This window comes from Protopterus annectens, chromosome 3.part0 (assembly GCF_019279795.1).
Source record: "Protopterus annectens isolate FY-2018-M chromosome 3.part0, PAN1.0, whole genome shotgun sequence".
Classification (NCBI taxonomy): Eukaryota; Metazoa; Chordata; order Ceratodontiformes; family Protopteridae; genus Protopterus; species Protopterus annectens.
The window spans coordinates 284,731,223-284,753,531 of NC_056731.1; the positions used below are offsets into that span (position 1 = coordinate 284,731,223).

General features: G+C 39.2%; 1 protein-coding gene across 1 annotated transcript in view; it reads left to right on the forward strand.

Annotated features, from left to right (window-relative positions):
- Window positions 1–22,309, forward strand: part of NEK10 (NIMA related kinase 10) — a 3,576,599-nt gene that overhangs the window by 3,215,836 nt on the left and 338,454 nt on the right. Inside the window, exon 33 of the mRNA XM_044064761.1 lies at window positions 13,843–13,943. Coding sequence (XP_043920696.1) covers window positions 13,843–13,943 — 101 coding nt within the window. The remainder of the gene's footprint in view (window positions 1–13,842; window positions 13,944–22,309) is intronic.

Here is a 22,309-nt window from a genome sequence, read left to right on the forward strand (position 1 = left end):
AAAAATTTTTTTTTAGTTCTAAGGTGGAGTTTTCCTTTAAAGACTTTTGCTAAATAAAACATGGTTTACTACCAAGGGTAGTAACCATCTAGTTATTCCCTTGGATAATTTTCTAGTTGTTTAATATAATGTCTCTAATAACTCCCACGTTAGTCGAAACTGGGAGAGGGAATGCCCCTGTGAAACTATTCTACCGATCAAAAACAGTATTCACAGGTGTATTAGTGCAGGGTGAGTCTCGATTCTCATTAGTGCTTCTGCGTATAGGCTTTCCTGCCTCTAAGCACAACCATCTCTTGGATTATATTATCCATTGGTAAATCAATATACCACAACCAAGAGTCAGTTATTGTTATTATACAATGACATTATTTAAGAAATCACTTATTTTTCTTAAATAATGTCTTTGTATAATGAATCTGTGGTGTTCTTCCACATTGTTTATGCATTCTTCCTCTTTGTTGATGTACTGCACTTGCATATGCTTACGCATTACATCAGTGCTTTGGAAAGCAAGCAGTGGAGAAATGAAGACCTCCATTGCTTCTCTCTCTTTTTTTTTTTTGTTAAAAAAAAAGAAACTGTGAAATCTGGGCAGTCTAGAGGTATGAGAAAGACAGAGCAAAAATATGAGGAAAATCACATACGTTTCTTTAGTTTTGCATAATGTACCAGATTTTCCTTGTATTTTCTCTGCCCTCCATATGTACCTCTCGACCTCTTAAATCAAGAAAACTGCAAAGCATTAGCATATATTAATGGAAGAAAGTGTGGGCAACTAGACTTTTTTCTGTTGGTATATGCTCAATTTACAATGGGCACACTGGTTGGGCTGACCAAGCATCCTGCAAGTTTTTGAATGATAACAGGCTACCATTGTATAATATATAATTTTGAATATGCTATTAAATGCACCTAATGCCACAGCTGGATAATAGTCGAGTGGGGCTGTAGACAGGATAATGTACCAGGGCCCCTCCCAGCCATACCAGTATCTCATTACTTGGCTGTCTCTCCCCAGTTAAAATAAACACTGTTCACACCCATCAGAGCGCATACTATTTTTTTGTTTGTTATACTTTACAATAATCACAGAGATTTTTTGAGTTAATTTAAAACTTTTATTTTTAAATTTTACAGGAAAAACACTGACAACCATTTGCTAAACAAAACAAAACAGAATATTGGGTTTCATGTTTTTTCTGATTCCCATGACACCCCTGGCAAGACTACACATGAGAAAGATACAGTGGTATCCAGTCTGTCTTTGTTCCCAGCAACAAACACCCTTTTTCTTTTCATATGTTAGTGGTGGGGTTGTTGTAAAGAAATGTCTTGGTGGAGACAACAGATATTGCTAAATCCAGGTATCCCCTACTCCCTCCATGTTCCAACATATCCTACATAGACTGACTCAAAGCTCTGTCACTGTACTCGAGATCTTACACACCACAAAGAGGTGACCTGAGTCTAGCATACAAGGCATCCTCCGACCCATTACTGATGGATTTACTGCACCTCAGCATGTCAAACGGCATCAGAAATACTCAGTTTAGGGATCCACATCTCTTGTGCAATATGAACAGAATGGTTTGAAGGGACAGGTATCTGTCACAGAGGATACCACTGCTGTGGAACAGACTCTCCATCCACTTAAAACAAAGTTTATCCCTGTCCATTTTCAAGTGCAACTTAGATCTATGGCTGGGAAACAGAAAAATATCCCCAGGACTACCCCCTGTACTATTAATGGACAGATGCAGCTCATAAGTGTTTTATCCCATGCATGGGTCCCTTCAAATTATCTATAGTATGATCTCCACTTTTTCTCATTAGGGGTACTATATAATTATTGATCATGGGATGGGTAAGGCCCATCTGTAACCAAATGGGATTGGTAAATTTGAGCATAAAAAGGGAAATTAGCTAGGCTTAAAATGGCCCAGAAGGCCAGCTAGCCTAGTACTTACCTATGAACCTATGATTATCTATACCCAAGCTTCCCCAGTTCAGATAAAACCAATACTGAGGCAGCTAACTTACTTCTAGATACTTCAAATCCTGCTAGTAAGTGTTCTAAATCATAAGAGGCTTTTACCAAGAAAATGCATCCAGGAGGTAGTTTTGCAATAAAAGCTTTAATTGCTCATGTTTATGATTCAGTGCTAGGTAGCTTTAAGTTAGATATTATGTTTCTTCTATACAAACCATGTCTGTATGACTCAGATTTATACTTTTGAAAACCACTGGCATCTGTTCTAGGTTAAATCACCATGTGTACACAGTTACTTTCTTATCCCTGTTTCTCCTTGACATGTTAATGTAGTTGCAGTTTTAGATAGAAGGCAAGCATGGATAAAAAACAAACCTTATTCAGAAAATAATATGACGACTTTACTCTTGATTCAGTTTTCACTCATATCTTATTTTACTGAAGGGGCACATTATTTTATCTGTGAATCAAAAGGCAGTGACAAGGAATCCATGTTATGTGCATATCCATCATTTAATTAGTCTTTTGTCTTTTCTCTTGTCGTCTTCTTCTTCATCTTACTTTGTTTATAGAAACAAAAAATTCCAGTTATTCAGTTGGATTACTGTTTCTTAAACCTCTTCTGTTAAGGATAATCTCAGAATCCATTTTTGGTGGGGGTAAATCATTTAAATGTAAGACTATTTTTCAAAATCTATTCTCTTTCTCCTTGGACAATTAAAATGCCTGAAATGATTCTCTTGCACCATATTCTAATAGGCCAGAATGTACCCTTTTAGAAAATCTCTGTTTTTAGCAGCCTGCTCTCACTAATTGTCATCATTTGTCAGCTGCGTGCAAAATATATCAGTGCTAAAGAAATATGCATCTACTGTCTTTGAACAAATCTCTGTTACCAAGGAGATATCCTTCACTAAATTATAAGCTAGCAAAGACAGCATTAGAAAGGGTACCTTCCTTATTCCATCAGGGTGGGGGGTATTTCTTAAGATTGGGTGCTCCCTGTTCCAAAAATGCTGTCACAGAGATCACTTTAGACTTTTTGGTCATGAACAGGACCTTGAAATTAGAAAAACTCAAAACGGTAATTCATTGTTGTTAATTCTGTTGTTCCAGGGGAACCACAATGCCCATTTTTGACCAAAAAGATAACTTTTTTGTATACTTTTGCTAATCATTGCAGAACAGGAATGCAAAGTCAAGAACTTTAGTTTATCTAGTTTTTAAGAATAACAGTTTTCAACTTTAGAGATATAATAAGTCCCGGTCATGTTCTATGCAGTCTGCCTTCTATCTCCTTTCATGGGACTACCCCCTCCCCACCTCATTCCTATCAATGCAACATGGATAATTAGCTGGATAATGCACTCCCTCCAGCTGGTGATACCTCCATCATCCTTCATTCCCTTACCATGCTTCACCAAATATCCCCTTTCCTTCCTTGTGTTGAACTTGTCATGTCCAGTCCTTCATTACAACCACTGGTGTTTTACTAATTCCTAACTTATGAAATCTAAGTTCCTGTTTATATTCTCTGATAAAAATTCGCACAGTTGCCTGCTCCTACCTTTTATATTTTCACTGTCTGGACCTTTGCTCCTTCCACATCTTCACTATCCTGGACTTGAAACTAATGATAGTACTGATACTACTCCATATCCTTGGACCATCATTGTATTTGTGTATAATCTTCCCATACAAAACTCCTAAGATATGAGAAACCACATATGAAATATCTTGCTTCAGATTTTCCATTAGTTTACTGTCCTTTTACCAGTCTCACCAGCAAAACATATGTCCTAGATTTATGCCCTAAGTGTCACACCCCCAACATCTTTCATCCGTGCTCTTCCACTCTTTCTACAGCCATTTTGGCATGAGAAGCCATCTGTACAAAATGCACATCCATTATTTCCATATACTTATCTGTGCTGAAGTCTTCTAGATCTCACTCACTTTTTGTCTCTGATTTCTGAACCTTCCTGCATAGCTCAATTGCATCACAGTATCTTGATCACAACTATTCAATTTTTTTCCCTTAGATCTGCTAGTTCTCTGCTCTTCTGCACTTTTATTAACTTATTAGTGTAACACTTTAAACTATTCCTGGTGCCAGAAAGTCTGCTCTTCAAACTTTCCCTTAGAACTAGCTGGTTTCTCAGTAGTAGCACTAAAATCACAATCCCCGTAGCTAGCACTTGCTCTAAAACCTGCTGGAAAGCAATAGGAAGCCTTAAACTGATACAAGCACTCAACTCTCCTTGTTAATATGGAGAAATTAATTGTAGTCACTAAACAGCCTATAATTGCAAAGTACCTTGTCAAGGTAAGGGAAACAGCTCTTGTATTTACAAAAGAAACACCGAACCTGGCATGTCCAAGGGTCAGCTTCTGGTGATTTCTCCTGTCCACCTGGTGAATCTGGGCATACTGGGGCAATGCAGCAATTGCCTCATGTACACAGACAACCCTCGCCTCTTACCACCCAACACTACACCTGCGAGAAATGCACTTACATAGCCAAACTAGAAGCAAAGCTCTCTCCACCCAAGATTGTGCTAGACATTCAAGAGGAGAAGGTTAACACCTGCACTACACCTCAAGCAACACATAGCCCTTCAAAACTCAAGCCACCAACATCCACACATAGTAACACTAAACTCACTTATGTGGAGGCCCTTAACATTAACCTGCCCAAGCAACAAGGACCTCTAAAGCTGAAATGCAAACAAACGCCAATCACAACCAAAGTGTCACATAGTTCACAACACCAATATGCCACCCAACAACAGCCCCTAAGGCAAGACAACGTACCCAACACTTTAGTCATAGGTGACTCTATAGTCAGGCACACTGATGTCCCACTCACCAGGCTGAACAAGGAGAAAATTACAGTCAGCTGCCTGTCAGGTGCAGGATCCGCCACATCCTGCATGCACTCAAGTCACTCCACAATAAGCATAAATATGACTGTGTCATTGTCCATGTTGGAGTGAATGACTTGAGACGTTATCTCTCTGGACTACATGAAAAGAGACATGGAAGAGCTCTCAGATCATGTGTCCCAGGCAGGTATGACCCTAGCCCTGAGTGGAATCCTGCCTTCACCCAGAATGATAACACAGTATAAGGACAAAATGATTGGCTTCAACAATTGACTAAGTTTCTGGTGTCATTCAAAGGGGATCCAGTATCTGTCTGCCTGGGATGACATGATCGACAAACCATGATGCTTTGCCAGAGATGGTCTGCACTGTCGCCCCAAGATTCAGGTTACTGGCTAAGGCTCTTGCCACCCCTATAGCGCCTTTTTTAGGCAAGGCTCAAAGGACAAAACCACCACAGTAACAGATATAAGCATGCAAAATCTGAAGGTAATGCTACTCAATGCTAGAAGTCTAAACCTCAAAATGCACTCTCTCGAGGCACTCCTAAAAATGGAGTTATATCTGTATATCATTATCTGTGCAGTAACTGAGATCTGGTTCAAGGCACCAGAGACCACCCCTGCAATACCAGGCTACAACTCTTACCACACTTTTCGGCCACCAAACCAGGACCAAAACACTAAAGGCGGAGGAGTGTCCATATTCACTAAGGATATTCACACCTCCAGGCTAGTTGCCCAACACAGTGCATTTGAAATTCTACAGGTCCAACTAACACTAGGTAAGACTGCAATCTAAATTGTAGCTTGCTACAGACCCCCACCATGCCCCAAGATTCTCACTACACCTTTCTAAACATACTGGAAAATATTAAGATACAACCAAACACCCTAATACTGGGTGATTTCAACTACCCTGCCATTAACTGGGAAAACTACTTGGGTACCAACACCTTTGACCAACAGTTCTTGGATTTCACAAATTCCAATGCCCTGGATCAACTAATCCATAGTCCCACCAGGGGCTCAAATATCCTAGACCTGGTCATTACCAACATGGGAGATTGATGCTCCAAACCAGTGGTCACCCCTTATTAGGTCAGGTTTGACCATAAGCTAATCACCCTTGATGTCCACATCCCACCCCCAACCCCCCAGTAGAAAAACCTCCATAAAAAACTTCTCCAAAGCTAAATTCATGCTACTTTCATGACACCCATGCAGACAGGAACTGAAAGTTCGACTGCTGAATCCAACACTAAGGCACTGTACGAGCACATCCACTCGTGCATGAATCATGCCATTCCAAATAGAACCAAGATGCTCTCCTCCAAAAAAAGGAAGCCAATCTGGCGGTCCCCTACCATAAACAAATTATACAACAGAAGGAAGAAACTGTTGCAGAAAAGAGGACAATCCCAGGATGCAAAGTACTCCCTTACCAGCCTCAGTAAGAAGCTGAGGTCCCTCATAAAATCCCCCAAAGCTAGTTACGAAAATAAAATTGCCAAAGATTCCAAGGGCAACCACAAGACATTCTATAGTTATGTCAATAATCTAAATGGCAATGCTCAGAACTGCTCTGAGCTACAACAGAATGGCATTAAATATACCGATCTCAAGGATATTGCCAATATCCTGGCAGATTTATTCAGTGCCAACTTCACCCCCCCCCCACCCCCTAAAGGGCCCATCTCAATATCAAAAGATTGCCAAATTCTGGAAATCACGGCCACACAGGTAAAAAAATGCACTCTCCAAAGATAAAAATACAGCATCCATGGGACCAGACGACATCCCGGGCTGTGTACTACATGAACTACAAAATGAACTGGCACCTCACCTAACTGTCATGTTTAATCATAGCCTCACCTCAGGCTTCGTGTCCAATGAGTGGCGCACAGCTACAGTTATACCACTCCACAAGGGGGGGATCCACCTTGGATCCTGGGAACTATCGTCCCATCAGTCTGACGAGCCTGATCTGCAAAGCAATGGAACGCATTATCATGGAACTTATAAACAAAGACATTGGCAACCTTCAAACACTGGAACCCACCTAGTTTGGTTTCATAAAGGGCCGATCTTATCTCCTCAACCTGATTGACTTCTTTGACTCAGTCTCCAGAGCAGTGGATGAGGGCAAGGCAGTCCACACAGCCTATCTGGACCTCGCCAAGGCCTTCGACACCATGCCCCACTCTGGAATCATAGATAAACTTACTAAGCTGGCATTAATTCCTGCGTCACTCGATGAGTTGACAACTAGCTTACTGACAGAACTCACACTGTAAAAGTAGCTGACTCAAAATCCATCTCCAGACAAGTGATAAGTGGAGTACCTCATGGTTCAGTTCTGGGACCGTTCTTGTTTGTCATCTACTTTTCTGAAGTACAGGCCAGCACTAAGGGACTCTGGCTAACAAAGTTTGCAGATGACTGCAAACTGGGAGCCATTATTGAATCCCCAAATGATGTGGATATTCTACAAAAGGCCCTTACAGAAACAGATGCTTGGTGCCAGAGCCATGGGCTCAAGCTCAGTGCCAAGAAATGTATAGTTATCCCCTTTGGGAAAAACCATGTACCCATGAATTACTACATAAGTGGCAGTACACTAAACACTGAAAGTGTGATAAGGGACTTGGGGACACAGGTGGACAGTGGTCTCATCTTCGATAACCACATCGCCACAACAATCAGGAAATCCTTCTATGTGGCACACCTCATCACTAAGGGCTTTTCATCCAGAAAAAGGGAGGCCATTGTCCCACTGTACTCATCCCTCATTAGACCCATTATAGAGTACAACGCCCCATTTGGTATGTACCTCACAAGACATCTGCAACAACTGGAATGGCCACAGAAATACCTCACTAAAAGAATCACAAGCCTAAAGCAGATGCCCTATGCTGACCGTAAAAAAAAACCTCCAGCTATACTCTGCCGCATATCACCTACTCAGAGGCGATCTCTGCTTAACATACAAGGCCATGTCAAACCCATAACTGTTGGTCATGCTACACTTAAAGAAATCCCAATCCCTCAGAGACACACGGTCCAGGGATCTAAACCTGGTCATCCCAATGAACAAAACATGCCGGAGGATAGGTTCCTAATCCAGAGACTCCCCATACTCTGGAATAGACTGCCCATACATGTCAAGCTGAGCGCCTCTTTGGCCATCTTCAAAAGGAACCTTGGCGATTGGATGGGAGATAAGAAATTCACCCTGGGGATCACGTCAGTCACCCTTCTAGACAGGGGACCAGGGAAGTAAATATTCCTTGAAGAAATAGCCAGGGAATTGTCATGGCTAGGCTTATATGGGCCCTAGAGATGATAGCCTAGTACCAACCTATGAATTATTTATTTAGTATGAGGGATTCCATCCTCATATGTTGTCCGACTAATGCACTTAGGCATTAGGTAGCCTGGCATATAAAGCTTTCCCAGGTTACTAATCCTTCACCCTTGATTTGTTCATAAATTTTCTACTTCAGATGTCTTGCTGCTTTGTAAAGCCAATTACTTTTGAGAAATAATCTCAGATTACATTACTGAAAATTGTTATCTTTGTGGTAATTTTTCTAAACTGCTGCTTCTTTTGCTTTCATTTGCCTGTGTACTTGTTCCCTTGAGCTTCTCATCTATAGATTAGTTCATGTAATTGACATTTTTTTAATTTTTCTCATTTTAAGCTTACTTCAACTTCCTTCCCTAGGACTTGGATGTTTTCTTCATCTCACTCTTCCTCAGTGTATTTTTTTGTCTTATTTTGTGAACTCATTTGTTGTTTTTCATCTGCTCACTTTAGGTTGGTACAGTGTGTGTGTGTGTGTGTGTGTGTGTGTGTGTGTGTGTGTGTGTGTGTGTGTGTGTGTGTGTCTGTGTGTGTGTGTGTGTGTGTGTGTGTGTGCGCGTGCGTGTGTGTGTGTCTGTGCGCGCGCGTGCATTGTTTAATTTAAAAATGGAAAACAAAACATTTGGAAAGTATAAATATAATCATAAAATCTTAAAACATCACCACAGGACTAGCACCCACTGTGTTTTGTTTAGAAGAATATTTTCATTCTGTGAGTGACACTTATAAGGCTTTGACTCTGTAATGTTGTGAGGGAAAGAAAATTTTGAATTGAAATAGTTTAAAATGCAGGAAGGGCTTGCTCAGTCAACATGTGGGGCTTAGCCTGTTGTTGTTGTTGGAGATTCTCCCAGACATAAGAAGAAACAGAAACTTAAGTCTGGCAAACATCTTTAGGTTCTCAACTAAAAAAGGCAACATTAATGATGATGTTCGTTTTGATAATCTGTTGTTTTGATTCCTACTTTTATAGCTTAATGTTATATCTGAAAAGTCTTCTGTTAAACTTGTGAAGCCTCTGGCTTGACTTTTCTGTTTCATCAAGAGGCCCAGTGTATCAGAGGCTGGAGACTACTGTCAGCAAAATGTAAGTCCATCTCCATCAAACTATGATCTGTTTGTGTAAGCCTTCATTAGAGCCCAGCAAAATATGTCTTCTGTCTACCTCTGCTGGTTTTCAAGTGGATTGAGCCATTTTCACCCAGCTATTCTCTGCAAGGTCATCTTGTTTTTTTCTCACAGGCTGCTGTGATCCCTTCACCAGCCCTAAGGAGGCTGGACTTGAACCAAGATGTGCCACTGTTGATACTGGGAGAAGTTTAAACATCGAGCATGGTCTTGACCTTAGGATTACAGCCTTCAACTTCAAAAGAAAAAACTGATGCCAACTCTGCTGTCAGTGTAGGTGATGGGACCACTGGCTCCAGTGTAATGGGATGGGCCTTTGGGTTTAAGCATATGCTAATCCTGTTGACATTGATATGCCTTTGATCAAGCTAGCCTTCATGCCTTCTGTGCCATGGCCTTTGATGTCAGACTTGCAGTCAAAGGGTTTGTAGAACCTGGTGTAGGAAGGTGGCTCCTTACTGTCGTGCTTAGTACTGAGCCTGTTAGTTTTGGTGCCAACCTTGGTATAGATGAGCTTTTGACAGTTGGGAGCAATGCTTGTGACCTCAAGTATTGCACTGATTTTGATTCTGGCACCCACCATTGGCACCTGCAGCCCTTACAATGCCCGTCTGTTTTGAACAAATATTCAGGGTCTCTTTGTATGAACACTTAGCATCCACCTCAATCAACAGCATAATAGAGGGTCCATAATTCTCATGCATAGCCTCTACACAGTAGCTGGATCTAGTTTTGTTTTCTCATCATCACTGCACCTGATACTTGCAAGGCCTAATATCAAACATACATGCAAGAATAGGTGTTTTTACTCACTTGTGAAGTATCCTACTCCAAATATCAAAGCCAAAGAAAGCACAGATTCCTCTCCATGTAACCCCAAGTTTGGGGACATTTTATAAATGATAGCAGAGAGAGAAACTGAATGCAGAGCTGACTGTCTCTGTGATGAACACTCTGCAAGAGGCATTCTGATCCCCAGTAGATAAAATGGTAAAACTGCCCACAACAGCAGCAAAGAAAAGTCATGATGTGGTAGCACCTGTCCAAAGGAAGCCACATATGATCCTCCAGCCTCTCAAGAAATGGTATTGTTGGACAAAAACCTCCCAAACCTGGTTCTGTTTTGGCTGTAACTGTTTCTAAAAAGACCAGAGTGTTGTCTTCAGCATACTTTATCAATATGATGTGGTTTGTCTTCTGCTGCATTGAATTTGTAAATATTGTGTACAGCACTGATTAGAGAATTGACCATGAGTGTACACCAGTGTTTGTGATATATAAGTTAGACCATGCATTTTGCCATTTTCTTGTTGAAAATATGATTGGAACCAGTTTAGTGTTGTTTTGTTGCAAGCATTCCATGTAGATGTTGGTGATTTATATCAAAGTCTAAGAATGTGGCAGATGTTGACAAATCTACATTTTTGCCCCCCTACACCCCCCATTTTGGGGGCTACACTCCCCACACCCCCTTCAGATTATGTATACCAACTCCGAGATTGCACTACAGTGGGGAAAAGGGTAAATACTCTGATCCCCACTGTACCGTGATCTACATAGAACTGGTTCAAAGAGGAATTTACCTTTTTCCCCACTGTGCAATCTAAGAATTAGTATATATAATTTGCAGGGTGTAAGGTGTAGATTTGTTTGTTCCTATATATATATATATATATATATATATATATATATATATATATATAAAGTTAGATAAACTTAACTAATTTCTTCTTGTCTTCTGGTGTTGGTACAACTTTTTGGGTGAGCTAGTTATATTCTAGCTTACTTAACTACTGTTGGCTATGGTTATACTGGCTATTGGCATTCCATTGTTGCTGGTTGTTGACTCAGGTAAATCAGTGGAGAAGGTCATCTAAAAATGTGCCCTCTGTGGCCACAAAATCTCTGTATGGTGTACCTGGGTCCAGGTCATCTTACAATGGACTGCTCTATCTACAGGGCCTTTGGGTTTTATTCTGTAGGTGAGAGAAAGAACAAGCTAATAGTAAAAGGTTTGCATCCTGTTGATACTTCTTAAGATAAAGACCAAGAAAGTGATAAAGAAAAGAGTTGAAATTGGAGGGAGAAAGAGAAGGAGAAAGAAGGGGAAAAGAGAAAATTTGAGGAACCGGGTGATGTTTCATCGCTGAAGATCTTCAAGCTGGATCCTCAGCATCCACTGTCAGTATCGACCAGTAAATTATTGTGTACTACAAAACTATTAGGTGCCTTGATTGTTTCCTGGCAATATCATTGGAAACTTTGATAAATCCTCCAGTAAGTGAAATTACTTCATGTCTTGATGCTTATTTCATCTCCCTCAAATGGAAAAGAGTTAGTCATTGTAATGTAATGCTGCTGTAGTCATTATTTTAGATTTCTTAACCACATGTAGTAAATTCTGTGATCCCAGGGTTCACTAATTTTGATCCCCTGTTCATTTTCTAACTTCAAAATGATTCATTTAACTTTGCTGACTTTAAACTCAATGGCGACTTTATTTAAAAAAAAAAAAAGTCTTCGGATTGCATGCAGAAAAGTTATCTGATAATGTTTGTCATCTATAATATGCACTTATATCTTATTTACAATTTGTTGTTCTTTTTTTTACTAAATGGATTTTATATATAGTGCTACAGAATTGTTTTCTTTTGTACTATACTTTATGTTTTCAACATATTGCATGTTCTTCAGCTCTTCAAAGTTTTGCACAACAAGAGGAAGAAAATTATTGAATCCCTTCAGCATTTCTAATTTGTTTGAGTTCCTGCTTTGATGACAAAGACAGACCTTATGCTTTAGTTTTTACATATCAATGTACGGTTTTCAGTGGATTCCTTATATTGTATTTTCAGGAGCTGTGCATATAGTCATCGGATATTTCCGCAGTAAAAAAACTTGATATTACTTTTGTGATTCCTCTTACTTCCTTTTGTTATATCCTACGATTTCTTATGGTCTGTAGCACTGTAACAATTATGCCTAGATCTAGCCTTACACAAACGAAGACCTGGTGGATTGCCTATATGATATGCAGTAGTGTTGTTGCTATGTTGACAAGCTGTTTTTATGCTGTTAATTGCATTTAAAATTACCTTTGTATTGAAATTTGGTAATGTTTTTGCTATAGAAGTTATGATTTTTCTGTTATTGTGATGGAACAAAAAGCTAACAGTTTTCATTTTTAGCTCATTTTACATTAATCTGTATTTTTGTTAAATATAATTATACACAGTTGATTCATAATCTTCATCTGTTTTAAAGTAGAGCTAAAATAATTTTCTAATCAGTGTATGGCTGACACTTGGGCACATGAGCATGTCTTTCAACATTTCATTGATCTGTTGTTCTTCTGAAATGTGAACATTGTTGATAATTAGAATATCTTTAGCATTTGCTATTTGTTGCATTTGTTAATAATTGCTGATAGGAAGCTGGCTCATAAACCCAGTCCTATGGCATAAGGATAAAGCCCTGCCTATGACCAAAGCTGACTCCTGTTCAGTTAACACTATGAGTGCTGGGTGTTACTGGTCAAGTGATAATGGGAGTGAGAGGCTAATACCCACTTGCTCATCCTGGGAGAAGGGTAGTAGCTTGCATTGCTGCTTTGGTGATACTTGCAGGAGTGTAGATGTACTGCCCACAGCACTGAGCCAGGCATGCTTATGCAAATCTATGTTGTAGTTTTTCACCATTTATGAGGAGGTCGGCATGTATGGTAGCATGCATATGTCCCCTGTGAGCAGCTGTTATACTGTTCACAAGCCCTCAATGTAGAGGAGTTAGGTATGGAGACCTGATACATTGAGTGGCTAATGATTTCCTTTTCTGGTTTTCACGTCTTTCACTTCAGAGTGGTCCATAGGGCTTTCACCTCTCAGAAATGAATGGGTCAAATGAGTGGCTGGGAGGGTAGAGCTAGATATCCCATTGGGTATGGGAATAAAAAAAAAAAAAAAAAAAAAAAAAAAAAAAAAGAAATCTGGCTGACACACTGTGAATGCCATTCCTCCTCAATTACTCTTCATTTGGGAATCTTCAGCTTTTAGGTTTTTTAGCATCATAACTACTCCCGTGATGAAAGTCTAATTTTAAAAGTTACCTTAGATCATACCTGAAGATATGCAGTCCTAGTTTAGTGTATTTAACTTCTTAAAATGATGACCAAACGAGTAACATATTCAGCTGTAAGAACACCCTTTTTAAATCTGAAGAATATGTAACACAACATGAAAGCAGATCAAAATGGAAATGTAATTCTATATAAAATTGTTTAGTCTTCCAATTAGCAAGTATATTAGCAATTCACAATAGTCAGAGTAATAGTAAGGCAGAGGAAGTAGAATAATAACTGCTAATACCTTTGTTTACATGATGTGAGTGTGCATTCTTCTTGATAAGGTGCTGCTGTTTCTTCATAATCTGTGAAAGTGTCTTTCTGAATGATTCTTTTATTATTATCCATAGCATCTGCAGGAATTTCTGTGTCACAAAGAAAACTACGACAAATCAGTGATCCCATCCAACAGATACTAATTCAATTACACAAAATCATCTATATTACACAGGTATGTATACTATTATGAACAAGTCTGTTTCTGTTGTTTTTTTTGTCATTGTTATCTTCCATGTTCAAAAATTAGAAACTAAATTTTCAAATATCTTAATCCGTTGTTAGTTTGCAGAAGACAATAGTTTGTAACTGCTGTTTCCAGTATGAGTTAATATAAAGAGATACTTCTTCGAGAGGCATTTTAAAAGGTCACATAATAACTTACATAATTATAATGTTAACAAAATTTTGTATTACTTTTAATTAGCTGAACATGTCTTGGAATGGCTTTAGAAACATGACCACCAAATGCATACAAGCCTGAAAATTACTGATAACATTTAATAATAGTCCTTGAAATATATGTTGGAAAAAAATATATGTAACATGATATAAAACCTGACTATATTTACATATTTTTCTAGCTCAGATTTCATTTGTTTGATTGCAGTGCTGTTTCTTTTTTAACATAGCATTATTACACTCTCAATCAAGCAGCAGCAAGTATCCAAATGTATCAACATATCACAGTCATTTATTATATTGAATTTATATATTTTTTCATACACAACATTTCAAATTATTGACCTTTTTTCCAACCAGTTGCCTACATGCCCTTTACTACTCTTATTTTTGTGCCATTTTCATTTTTCCCAACATTTCTTTCTTCTCCATCATTGTGATCCCCGTTGAGAAGATAATAGTCTTACATATTCCATTTAGGGGTATGCATCTTTTTCTTTACCCTAACAAGCCCCTTCCTTCAATCTTATGCAGTTTATAATTCCTAGCACATCTTCCAAAGTCATTCTAAACCTTCATTTCTACTTTCTGTTTGAAACTTCATTTTGCAGTTAACCTAATTAAAGTTAACAAGGCCTTCTTATGTCCTGACATTTTAGCTCCCATACTGCAAAATAGCAGTATCCATCCCTTGTTCCCCCAGAATTTACCCTGTCATTTTGCAGTGCATCTTTAACCTCTGTCAGCTCTGCTTGTTCACCCAAAACATGTGTCTAGTTCTCCACTTAGTAATCATATACTTACAATAATTACTCTGAAACTGAGGGAAGATCATTTTCAGTCTGTTCAGTGTATAGAAATATTTTTGTAATCATGTCTATGCAAATACCCTAAAGCGTCATGATTTGGGCACATATTTCAAAGCCCTGTGCACTATCCCCCTGTAATCCTTTGTAATTTGTACATCCAAACTTTTCTTCTCTATCACATCTATCATCAAGTATAATACCCCTTTGGTATACATAAATCCAAAGATATCATTTAACTGGAAAGGCCCCAAAGATTTCTTGCTGAAAAAAATGTAAAGGCCTTGTACTCAGTTGCCTACTAGTTGTTCCAACATGACACATAAGTCTCACATTCTGAGCCATGAAAGACTCAGTCTTGTTTGCCTCCTATTTCCTTGCAAAAACAGTGGCTATACAAATACTTGGACAAGGGACTTAAAGCTACACCAGCAAATAAACAAGACATATGGCAGGGATAGATTCCTAACTCAGTATATTCCCAGCCTGTAGAATAAATTACCACAAGTCAAATATAGTTCTACTCTGGCTACCTTTAAGGCTAATCTTGACAATTGGATGGATGGGCACAGATTTACACCAGGATTATCATATTCTGCCCTGCTTGATTTGAAAGATAGGCACTATTAAGTGCTTGAAAATGGTGGCAAGACTTTTTGAGTGTGTCTAGTTAAATGTGTGGATGGCTAGGCATCTTGTTTTCCCAGTGATCACTTGCCTGGCATTGTTCCTGTTTTCTGAATCCCACCTGAGTTCTTCTGATTGATTGATTCTTATAATTATCACGTGTAATTGATTTTTTATAATGATCATGTATAATTCTGTATACCATACTATTTATCATCTTTTCTCTAGCCCTAGCTGTTCTCTGTTGAACCAAAATATTTCACTGAGGTGGCATCTTACCTATCACTCCTACCTCTTTCTCATTCTCTTTCTCTTGGTCTATATTCTTCTATTATTTTCTGACAGAGGAGCAGGTCTCTTTCATGAAATCCAAACAGTTGTTTCACTTCTTCCAATTCTCTTAGGTCTCCTCCTCCAGATGATTTTATCCCAGTATCTCAGTTCCATGTTTGACTTCCTCCATTTACTTCCTGCTGTTCCTTAATTCCAGTCTATTCCATTATTTTGGAATCATATCAATAAAATCTCCTTATTACATCTCTTCACTAGTTTATTTTTCAGTGTACTATCGTCCACTTTATATACATAATGTTCTGTTTTGTTGCTGTTGTTTTTTTCTCCCCAAATACCTCCTTCCAGTAAAGCAATCTCTCATTATCTCTAGTAGCTCCTCCTTACCTTATCATCATCCTATCTTTCTATTTTGGTTTGTTTCCCTTGACGTATATGTAAGAGCCTTCCTTTCTGAGTAACTAAAACAATAATTGCTATATATCTGTTTGTTTAAAGTCTGCAGCTGTATTTTTCTGCATGTTTATATTCTCTGCAAATTGAATTCCTCTTACAACTGTAATTACTGTTCATCTGCTTGTTTTGTTCATTTACTTGTTTGCTGCACTTGAAAAACACTAGCATAGACTAGGTGCAGGTTTTTGATGAATTTAGTAATGTTTGTGACCTTTGGAACGTCTAAAACAGTTAATATTTTGTCTGGAGAGCCCCACCCCCGTGCCCTTGTGGGAGGAAAGTACAGTTTGGAGTAACCTAGCTATAGTTACTGTTGCAAGGCTCTGTTTAGGGCATTTTGATTGGATAATTTGAATGTTGGCTGTTTCCTACTTTTCTGCTTTAATAAGCCTCAGTTTGAACCAGTTTGTGCTTGTTTGCTCAAATCTGCAGTGAGTTAGGCCTTCTGCCCTTGCTCTACTGTTTCTCAAATACTTGCTGGGAGACTTCAAAAGATAAGTATTATTTTTAACTGTTTTCTGCACTTTCTGATTAACCAAAACAATATTTGCTGCATATCTGTTTGTTTAAACTGTGCAACTGTATTTTACTGCATTTCTAGATTGTTTGCTAAGTGAATTCTTCTTACAACTGTAATTACTGGTCATCTGCTTGTTTTGTTCATTTTGCTTGTTTGTTGCACTTGAAAAAACAGTAGCATAGACTAGATTCAGGTTTTGCTGAATCTAGTACTGTTTCTGGCCTTTGGAGCTTGTAAAACAGTTAATCTTTTGTGTGGAGAGCCCCCCCCCCCGTGCCCTCATGGGAGGAATATACAGTTTGGACTGATCTAGCTAGAGTTAGTGTTGCAGGACTGTGTTTAGGGCGTTTTGATTGGATAATTTGAACTTTGGTTGTTTCCTGTTTTTCTGCATTAGTAAGCCACTATTTCAACTGGTTCGAGCTTGTTTGAGCCTGTTTGTGTATTGCACAGTATCCCAAACTACTGCGAGGAGAGATTGCAGGTTACAGGTGCCAGCTTTCTAGCCTCGCAAATATTACCTAAACCAGAGCTCTTCACACCTAAACCTACTAATACCTGCCCCTTCTGTATTCCCTCTTCAGTTGTTATAGCCAGACCAAGATTATTTTGAGGACTATGAACTCTGAGTTTCCCCTCCTCTTCTCCTACCAGCCTGGTTGGCATGGGTCAACTGAGGAAGTGTAGCAACTGCCTCATGTACACTGACAACCCCCTACTTCTAAATCATTCCTGTACCATTTGTGAGAGATGTACCTACATTATGAATCTGGAATCACAGCTCTCTGGCGCAATATAGAGCAAATCAGAGTGGGTTGTTAGCCTACCAACCACAACTCCTACTCATGACATACAGCATACACAGAGACCAACATATGCGGAGGTGCTCACAAAAAATCTACTTAAACACCAGAGACCTCCAAAATACATACATACTAAACTAACCATAACACCCAAAACACACAGTACACATAATGACACGAGCACAAATGTCTCACCATCAAAGCTCATAAGGCAATGCACATCCACTCCAAATAGCTTAGTCATAGGAAGTCTCTATGACTTTATAGTGAGACACACAGACATCCCCTCATCAGGCTGAACAAGGAGAAAATCATGGTCAGCTGTCTTTCTGGTGCCAGGATTATTCAGCTCACACAGACACTCAAGTCTGTCAACAACAAGTACCATTTTGATTCGGTCATAGTATATGTTGGTGTAAATGACTTGTGACATACTTCCCTGGACTACACAAGGAGAGACATTATTGAGCTCTCTGATTATGTGTCACAGGCAGGTATGTCCCTAGCCTTGAGCATCATATTACCCTCACCTAGGATGATACGACAATATAAACAAAAAAATCATTGACTTTAATAATTTGCTTAGTTTCTGGTGTTATTCTAAGGGGATTCAGTTTCTGTTAGCTTGGGATGACATGATTGATAGACCTTAATGCTTTGCCAGAGATGGTCTTCATCTGTCACCCCTGGGATTTTGGCGACTGGCAAAGGCTCTTGCCACCCCATAGTGCCATTTTTAGCAGTGTCACAAGGACAAAATTCCTGATGTACAAATTTTATCAAAAAACAACCTCAAGGTTATGCAGTTAAATGCTAGGAGTTTTAGCATCAAACTGCACTCACTGGAAGCAATCCTCACCTTGGAAGATGTTACCATCTGTGTAGTGACGGAGACCTGGCTCAAGGCAATGGAGAGCACCCTAGCTATAGTGGGTTACACCTCCTACCACATGTTCAGATGACCAACGGAAAGCGTGAAAATTAAAGGAGAGGGTGTATCAATATTCATTAAAGATAAATACACCTCCAGATTGGTTAAACAGTATGATTCCCTGGAGACACTTCAAGTGCAACTAACTGTTGGTAGGACACCTATTCAAGTCATTGCCGGCTGCAGGACCCCCTCCATGAATCAAGATACCCACTCTGACTACTTGGATCTACTGGTATTCATCAAGATACATCCAAACACTATGGTTCCAGGTGATTTTAATTACCCATCCATTGACTGGGTAAATTACTCATGCTCAAACTCACTTGCCCAAAGGCTCCTCGAGTTCATTAACTCCAATGCCCTGGACCAGCTGGTGGACACCTCAACTAGGGGTTCCAACATCTTGGATCTGGTGCTTACCAATATGGGGTAATGATACCACATACACTAAGCATGTGGACATAGCCAACCTGTTAGTCAACAGGTTCTGTGAAAACTTCACTCCCCTATCCCCAGCACACATACTCCATGACATTCCTTCCATCTGTCCCCCACCTTGTATCTCCAAGGTTGTAAATGCCCTCTCTAAGGCCAAAAACACAGCATCTGTGGGACCTCATGATAACATCTCAGGCTGTATCCTGCATGGGCTCCAACAAGAATTAACAACACCATTGGGTACTCTTTTCAATCATAGTCTAAGCACCAGCTTCATCCCAGCTGAATGGAAAATGGCCACCGTTATCCCCTTGCACAAGGGTGGTGCTTACACTGACCCCGGGAACTATAGACATATTAGCCTGACTAGCCTTATCTGCAAGGTCATGGAGTAAATCATCATGGACTTCATCAACAAAGATATAGATAATCTCCATACACTTCATCCTACTCAGCTTTAATTTGTCAAGGGGAGATCATGCCTGTTAAACCTGGTAGAATTCTTCGAGGCAGTCACCAGAGCCATGGATGAGGGGAATACTGTGCATACCTTTACTTGGCCAAGGCTTTTGACACTATTCTCCACTCAGGCATTATTGACAAACTCACCCAGCTAGGTGGGTTGCTAACTGGCTCACCAATAGAACCCATGCAGCAAAAATAGGGGACTCCACCTCCAACAGTAGACGCGTAACCAGTGGTGTTCCACAGGGATCAATCCTGGAACCTCTATTGTTCAGAATCTATTTCTCCAAAATACAAGCAAAAACTAAAGGTCTCTGGCTGACAAAGTTTGCTGATGACTGCAAACTGGCAGTGGTCATAGAATCCCCAAACAATGTCAACATCCTACAAGAGGGTCTTATGAAAACAAATGATTGGTGCCAGAGTCATGGCCTTAAATATATTATCATCCCTTTCATTAAGAGTGATGTTCCTGCTAACTACCACATCAATAGAAAAACCCTAAACATACACTCAGTGGTGAGAGATCTGGGCACACAGGTTGACAGCAACCTTACCTTTGATCACCATGTCTCCACATGGTAAAAAGGGCATTATATATTGCTCATCTCATAAGTAAGGGCATTGCTTACAGAAAAAAAGAAGTTATAATCTCCCTGTACTCTTCCCCCTTAAGGCCAATAATTGAGTACAACGCCCCTTTTGGTATGTACCTTTCCAGGCACCTGCAGCAATTGGAGAGACCACAAAAGTTCCTCATGAGCAGAATTCAATGTATTCAGCATTTGTCCTATGTGGATCAGCTGAAATCTCTGTCACTTTACTCCATTTCATACAGACTACTTAGAGGTAATCTCTGCCTTGCATATAAGGCAATCTCTGACTCGGCTTTATTGGAAATGCTGCATATCCGTAAGTCCAATGGCTCACAGGTTACTCGCGCTAAAGACCTTAACCTGGTATGTGACATTAATGGAACCTGCTGGAGGGACAGGTTTGTCTCCCAGAGGTTACTGCACCTGTGGAACAGACTTCCAATTCATGTTAAGCAGAGCACCATTTTTGTCCCTTTTCAAGCGCAATCTAGATGATTGGATGGGTAATCTTAAATTCTCCTCAGGGGCTCCACTTGTGTCTCTCTTGGACAGGGGCAATAGATGCTGATCATGGAAACAAGGGCAGAAGTTGGCTAGGCTTGTAAGGGCACCCCTATGGTCATTAGCCTAGTAACTTCCTATGATCCTATGAATTGTGTAGCCATAAATTATTCCTTTAAATCATGCAACCCCATGTGCCCTTGCTCCATTGCTTGGATCATCTTATCCCAGTTAACCTTAGGTGTCTTCCCTTCGCAAATAAAGTTCCTTATTCATTTCTTGACATCATTTATCATTTGATTGATATGCCTGACCACCACAGAGAATCAAGGGAACTAAAAACATTTTCACTGCATGTATCTTACTGTTTAGATCCCCAGTCACGAATTTCCACTCCCTTACCTTTTGGATCATCTTCTGCTTAGCTTCCTCCCAGATCTCCTTTGCCACTGCTAGTAATTGTTTCATAAGCAGTATTCCTAGGAACTTAGTTTTTCATGCCCCTAAATGTTTGGGAAATGTTGGACTAATTCATGTATGGGAGACACATCCACAGATATGGCTTTTGTTTTATCTTATAACATGAAAACATTTGGAACTGTCTCAAAATATTCAATGTAAGGACATCTTTTTTCTGGATTTTTGCCAGGTAGATTATTATATCACCCACAGACAATGCTATTTATTCTTGCCACCCCTTCAACTCATAACTTGGGATGATTGCATCTCTTATTTTCATTACTAATGGTTTTATATATATATATATATATATAATCTATATATATATATATATATCTATATCTATATATATATATATATATATATATACACACACACACACACACACACACACACACACACACACACACACTCTGTAAGCAACACTTGGGAAAAAGGGCATCCCTATCCCTGCCTTTTTTCCAATAGATGAACACCCCACACTTTTACCCTTGCTTCTGACCATGTGTGTGTCTTTTTTATTAATTCAATTATTTGAGTAGAAAGTGCTAATTTATCCATTACCTTCAGCATAAATTTCCTGACTAGTCCTATAAATACCTTTCTCCACATCCAGATTTACCATCTTTACTAATATTTTTGTCCTCTACATCCTTCATCAGAGTTGTATTAATAACATCAAATGTTTATCTCCTCTCTGAAAATAGACACTGATCTAGGTCTATCAATTTTTGCAACACTTTTGCTAAACTTTTAGCTAGTATAGATGTAAATGTTTATAGTCATGATTGAATATTGAAATAGAACTATGCAAGACTGAATTTGAAGGATTTTTCATACTTTAGGTAAAACTACCAACACTGCTGTCTTCCAGGATGCAGATTATCTTCCCCCTTCCAAGACACTACTAAATATTTGCTTTCTTTTTATGGTATTCCTCCATCTTCCAGATTTCTAGAAGCATACCATCCAGCTTTGGTGACTTACATGTAGTTTGACTACCCGTCATCATTTCTATTTTTCCTCTATATTTCAAATTAATTTTTGTCCCTCTAGCACCACCTTCTTTGGCAAGCCTTTGTTTACCATAAAATTCTCCAACAAGCTTCTGTCCTAATCAGATCATTTATTTATTTTGTAAAACTGTTCATAAATACCATGAATATTTCTCTAATTTCCTCAGGGTCTCTTGTCATTTTTCTGGACTTAGGATCCCTTTGCTTTACTACCGCTCTCTCCACTT